At 35.3% G+C, this 6,971-nt stretch overlaps 1 protein-coding gene across 1 annotated transcript; it reads left to right on the top strand.

Annotated features, from left to right (window-relative positions):
- On the top strand, window positions 1-2,527 carry LOC137743118 ((R)-mandelonitrile lyase 2-like). Its single transcript, XM_068483024.1, has 4 exons — window positions 1-103; window positions 227-886; window positions 1,227-2,073; window positions 2,257-2,527. Exons 1-4 carry the CDS (start codon window positions 1-3, stop codon window positions 2,306-2,308), a joined length of 1,662 nt encoding a protein of 553 aa, XP_068339125.1. The 3' UTR covers window positions 2,309-2,527.
- Window positions 2,528-6,971: the final 4,444 nt, after the last annotated feature.

The raw sequence follows: 6,971 nt of genomic DNA, 5'->3' as shown, positions 1-6,971 counted from the left end.
ATGGAGAAATCAGCAATTGCTGCTAGATTATTGCTTTTGTACTTTTTTGTCTTCTGCCCTCAATTAGGGGTTCACTCATTTGCCACACCTTCTAACATCCAAGGTACTAAATATATTTTAAAAGTTTCACTGGTTCTTCAAGTAACTTATATGACAATAAATTTAATAACAAACAGTTCTCGTTATATAATCTTGTTTCCCTCATTTTTTTATTCATATGCTGCAGATTTTAGTTACTTGAAATTTGTATGTAACGCAATTGATCTACCATTGCAAGAAAAATATGACTACATTGTGGTTGGAGGGGGCACGGCAGGGTGCCCATTGGCAGCAACTTTATCCACAAATTACTCCGTGCTCCTCCTAGAAAGGGGAGATATTCCCACAGCATATCCAAACGTGTTGAGTAACGCTGGGATTCTTGCAAATTTCATGCAAGAAGATGACGGTAAGACACCGGCCCAGAGGTTCACGTCAGAAGATGGTGTAGCTTTTGTAAGAGGACGGGTCCTAGGCGGGTCAAGTATGATCAATATTGGTCTTTACTCAAGAGCCGACAGTGAATTCCTCAAGAAATCAGGAATTAAATTGGACATGAACTTAGTCAATAATTCATACGAATGGGTTGAAAACACTCTAGTGTTCCGTCCGAATTTATCACACTGGCAATCTGTTGTGAAAGATGCATTGTTAGAAGCTGGTGTTCGTCCAGACAATGGACTTACTTTGGATCACATTCAGGGAACTAAAATCACGGGTACGATCTTTGATGATCGTGGAAGAAGACATGGAGCTGTGGAACTGCTAAATAAAGGACATCCAAAAAACCTGAGAGTTGCAATTCATGCCGCAGTAGAGAGGATCATTTTCTCTTCCAAAGCATCAGGTATGCTAACATTTGATATATACAATTAAAGGCGATTTAGATTTCCATCCTTCGATAACATGAGTTAAGGTTTTCTTATTTTTTTCATATGAAAAACCCATTTTAGATTGGATTTTGGTTGGACTTTGATTTTGATCTTGTATGTTGCGTACATAACTGTGAATATACATACGTGTAGGTACATTAATATGTTTCGATTGAAAAAAATCAAATCTATCAGGGTGTTAAAAAAAAAAAGAAAAAGAACTCCTTGATATATTTGAAGAATTTGAATCTATTCTATATATTTAATAACTTGTAAATTAAATATATGTTCAGTTCTAATATCGATTTAATGCAGGTTTGTCAGCTAAAGGAATCATATACACTGATTCTAACGGGAGGTCTCATCAGGCATTGATACGTGGTAAGGGTGAGGTTATATTGAGTGCAGGAGCAATTGGGAGTCCTCAACTTCTGCTACTTAGCGGTGTTGGCCCGAAGTCGTACCTTTCATCTCTTAAAATCCCAGTTGTTCACCCACAACCTCACGTTGGGCAATTTATGCGTGACAATCCTCGTCATTACGTTACCATTTTGCCCCCATCTGAACTAGAACCTTCTACTGCACAGATTGCTGGTATCACAAGTGATTACTATATAGAGACTTTCTCCGGCTTACCATTTTCTACTATGGCCTTCAGTCTTTTCCCTAATCCAACTATTCCCATGACGATAAATTCAACTTTCGGGCACATTGCTACCAAAAATCCAGCACCCTTGTCCTATGGTTCTCTTAAACTGCAATCATCCTATGATGTCAAAGTCGGCCCAAATGTCAAATTCAACTACTTTGCAAAGAAAGCAGACCTTTCTCGTTGTGTTAGTGCCGTGAGGAAAATGGGTGATTTATTAAAAACAAACTCATTGAAACCGTTTAAGATTCGAGATTTGCCAGGCGAAAATGGTTTTAACCTTTTTGGACCGCCTTTACCAATGAACCAGTCAGATGTGGCATCCATTGAAACATTCTGTCGAGATACAGTAGCCACATTTTGGCACTACCATGGTGGATGCCTCGTCGGAAAAGTAGTTGATGGAGATTTCCGGGTCAGGGGGATCAAGGCATTACGTGTTGTTGATGGATCTGTGTTCAAAAGTTTATCACCAGGGACCAATCCTCAAGCCACTCTTATGATGTTAGGCAGGTATGAATGTTACATGCATTCAAATAAAACCATAAGAAATTACCTGTACATAATACAACTACTTAATTATATTTAACTAAATAATTTCTACTAAATCATCCGAAATATAAATTATTTGGTTTTTTTTTTCCCTAATAATATGATATTGTTGTTTTCCCACTCCAAATTTTGTTCTTTGGGCAGGCATGTTGGCCTTCGAATGCTGGAAGAAAGATCAGCTTGCAAGGGGCGTTGATCATAATTCAAGATTATGGTTAATTTGTCATGCAATTAGTTGAAGATTATTGAACAAGGGTTAGTGTTATGGTTTTTACTTAAGACAAACTTAGCTAATAAAGTCATGATGTAACTCAAGACTCAAGTGGTACTGGATGGATAGAACAATTGAAATTAAATCAAAGCTATAGGCACATTAGTTTTAGGGAAATTGGTTCGATGACCCTATTGCAATAAAGCCCTCTTCCTAAAATTCAATATGTATCTATATGTTGTCCAAACGTTGATATTTCATTAAGTTGTTGATATTTCATTAATATGTTGTTTATATTTCATTGATATGTTATTCATATTTTGTCGATATGGATAAACCTAAGTGAAGGCAATTTCCTTGAAGAAAGCTCTTATTGAATAGAAGTAGGGTTTTATAGGTATTTTTTTACCAAGGCGACCACATTTTCCTTAGTTTTATCGGGTATTTTTTTTTCTTCTTTTTAAATTGTTTTCAATTAACACTACAAAAAATTCCTTGCCAGACGAAATACTTTTTTTGGGCTAAATAAGGATTCGTCATCTTAAATTTCAATGGACGAAACAAAGTCTTCGGGTAAAGGAGCGTCCACCCATAGCTGACGAATATATCTTGCTCGATGACATAGTTTCGTCGAGTTTTTGCAAATTAAATACTTTAGCTAGATGAAAGCAACTGTTTAACAAAACTAAAATAAAAATGCAATAAAAGTTTGCTCCACGAATCTGTTCATCGGGTAAAGCCATTAATTTTTTTATTGGAAATTAAAATAATGTTTAATTTAAATTATTTAAATCTATTTTTATTAATCTACAAAACTAAAATAAATCACAACTTTCCAAGCACAATACAAGAATTGATTTTTTGCAAGAAATGTACTTTTGCATTTGCATACCTCTTTAGAACTCAAATGATTTGGATTTTGGCCAAGATAGCTTTGTCTCCATTATGTACTCTTCTTAGCTATATATATATATATATTCGGTGAGCCTTTTTTTTCATCCAAATTATAAGGCAATATTTTCTCTGTATTCCTTAACAGGGGGAATAATTGCTTTTAATGTTTTTCCTTAACGAAAAAAATTAAATAAATGATACTAACGACCTAATATGACAATTGATTACAAATCCCAAATAATAGTCCAGTACAAAGGAATGAAGTTACTCCAGCACATTTGGAATTAAAAAGTTTGGATCCGAGTCGGTGGCCCTAAGACTACAAGAAAGAGAGTCCAAATACAAATGAATGAAACTATGCTACTTCGGATAATCAAGATTTAACAGTTTGGATAGGAGTTGGCGCAATAATATTGCAGTTGTTTTCTCATTGTAAATAGTAGTCGAAATACAAAGGATGAAATTATTCACAGGATTTAAAAACTCTAAATACACAAGTTTGTGCTCTAAACTTAATGAATAAGAAAATAAAGAACAGTAGTGTTAGTGACACCTAATTGAATATAATGGCATCCATGCTTAGCCAAATCATGACCAATCTACTACTGATGCAATGCAACGTCCGGTTCCACTTGGTTAATATTTTCCGAGCTGATCAGCTTGTATAAACCTTGTCATAAGGTATATCACAACTACTGAGCAATCTATTATTCATGCAACATCGATCATCTTCGTGAACTTTATTGTTCAATGAAATTCATTGGTCAGGGTCTAAACCTGCAGGTCAGATCGTGTGGTTCAATCAGTCGGCTATATAGAATGACGATTTAAAAAGTAATTTCATATAAGAAATGTATGTGTTGCTAAGCCGTAACCCCCAAGGCACCACAAATGTCCAAGCGCAGACTGGAGGAATAATTATGTGTGTGTGTGTGTGTGTGTGTATAAATAAACAAAGTTTAGTCAGATTTGCAGAATTCCATTCCACGCCATTTTTCGGTTGGATGGAAATAATTTATGTACCTGACATAGACAAAGTTGACATTTCAAGGGGTACCTTTCTTCAAACTATACACATTAATTAATTTAATCGCTATTTGCATTTTTTAAAGACATCTTATGAGTGACCGCAATGTCAATGATATTGATAAGATAATGCAGGCCGAGAAGTTCCTAAGAGTCTAAGTTAAGAACAAAATTAAATAAATAACAAAAGGTCAAAAGCATCTGCAAAACTTAAAATTCTAATTCACCAAAAAAATAAAAATAAAACCTTAAAATTTTAATATAACACTATGACGTTACACGCAATCACGGCCGTTGGTCACCGGTGGAAGCGCTGATGCCAGACATGATGACTTTTGGCAACAAAAATAAAACCATACTTCAGTGCAAGGCTATAAGTTTTATCCGACTATTAATTAAAAAATCATATATCATTGTTACTTAGTATTACGATCTAGTAGTATTATTCTTACTTATAAGTAAGAAGTCTAGGCTTAACCTACATCCCTCTCCTTCAGTGTAAATAGTATCATTTATTATAAAAAAAACAAACAAACAAGTCATGGTTTTAAATCCACACCAGTCTCTTTCGTAACAAATCTCTTTCTTACACTTAATTGGTGAGATTCTCTTAGCAATTATTTTGTAGGCCAAAGTCATTGTAACACATGTACTTCTCCGTTATTAAAATTAAAATGCCAACCAACTTCGGGGACCAAGTAAAGGCTGAACAGGACAAATCCTAGACCTGGTCCTCCTCCTTCCCAAGTAAAGGCTGAACAGGATAAATCCTAGACCATGTCCTCCTTCCCATGTCTTAGGCCATCTTTAACCGAGAGCTGGCCAGAGAGCTCGTTTTAGCCCTCTGGTCCTTCAAAAAATTAATATTTTAATGAACCGTACAAGGCCATATTTGCTTTCATCTCCAACCGAGAGCCAAAGGGCCACAAAAAACCGTCTCCAACCGAGGGCCATAGGGCCAAACATAATTTATTATTTAAATTTAATGTTATTTAATGTTGTTTCATATTACTTAATTTAATTTAATGTTGTATAATGGCTTAGGAAGTTATAGGAAACAAATAGAATTTAAAAAAAAAAAAACAATTTAAAAAAATTCTGTAAAAAAACAAAAATTAAAAAATTAAAATAAAAAAAAAGCCGTTATATTAAAAAATTTTCATATTTGTGTTAGTTATAACCGACACTACTCCTGTCAGATAGCCATTTATTTCAAAATTTTCCGGCTATTTGTGTCGGTTATAACTGACACTATTTCTCTTATTTTTGTCAGTTATAACCGACAGAAAAACCAACACTACTTAAAAAATTTCCAACCAGCCAGGGCTGGCTGGCTGGTTGCACGTGGCCAGCCCTTTGGCCTTTTCATATTCTGTGGGGCCCACGAGCCCTTAGGCCTAGCTTTGGTTGGAGACAGTTTTCGGGCTATTTTTGATCCTCTGTACTCTTCGGTTGGAGATGTCCTTACATAAAAAAGTGAAGAACGAAGACTCATGTAATAAAAGATAAGTGACAAATGTTGGAGTTTTTTTAGTAGAAATCTCATTCTACTAGAAGTCAAGTTTTTCGATGTTGGGATCTTGACTTAATTAGATCGTTGAATTTTGGTGAAACGGACGTCCAACGAATTACAAGCACAAAGTAGGGACAAAATTCTGTTTTAAGAATATTGCGGTACATAAGCCTCGATCATTATTTTATCTGTTTAAAGTTAATTTCGTTTTGTTCATATTATTGAGTTGCATTTATTATTAGTATATTCAAATTTATTTATATATGTAAATTGTCATCAACTGTTGATAAGCATCCAACAACAGATGCTTAGAACCTTCAGCGGCCTAGCGAGCAGTTATATAAGAAGGAATAAGATACAGCAAATCTATGCCACTGCCTTGCGGGTAAGGAGTTCTTGGAAATAGCTTCAAAACCAAATGTGATACTGTCGTCTCGGGTAAATCTTGTCTCTTTTTTTCACTAACAATCTAATCCGATACTAAACATGTTATTGTTGTCAAGTGTAAGAAATGAAGAGCCATGAATAAGTTGAGAAAGGGAAGGCTAAGTTTGTTATTCATTCCCTTCAGTCTATGAAATATACGGTTTTTCTTCTGCTTTTCTCTTCCTTCTCTGCTTTCTTTTATGCTTAACATGGTATTTGAGATTTTATGCTTAACATGGTCTTTGAGTCACATTGATTCATGAGTGAAGTAAGGGCGAATTTATTAATGGATCCGGGTGGTCTTGAAACCTTATGAAAGCTCTGAGAAGCACCTGTGAAGATCTTTAAGGACCACCCGATGGTCTGAATATGTGCTGGTTTTAGAACTCTATAGATTGCAGCGCAACAACTAGCAGAGGGTTAATGAAGAAGATGAAGAAGTCTTAATTCAAAAATGGTACTCTTACCATTGTACTATTATTTGTATCATATCTCTAATATATATGAAACCTACATGCGTTGATGGGCCAACCCTACCTCCACTAGAAAGATGATACAAATAAGTGCTAAGTGTAGTATTACTCGTCTTAATTTTGTTTTTAATGATTTGGCCAAAACAGCATGGTTTTGGGTAGGCCATTCTAGAAAAAAATTAAAACTCGCTTTCGTCTACAAACCCGAGGCCCAACTATTTTTTGCGCGATTCCCTCATTAATTAACACAAACCCCAAATCCACCCCTCCAACCCTAATCCCAACGGTAACCCACCACCATCAATCCAGCTCTCTC

The sequence above is a fragment of the Pyrus communis genome, chromosome 8, assembly GCF_963583255.1.
Source record: "Pyrus communis chromosome 8, drPyrComm1.1, whole genome shotgun sequence".
Classification (NCBI taxonomy): domain Eukaryota; kingdom Viridiplantae; phylum Streptophyta; class Magnoliopsida; order Rosales; family Rosaceae; genus Pyrus; species Pyrus communis.
Note: the sequence above shows the minus strand (reverse complement) of the source record. Positions and strands in the feature narration are given on the sequence as shown.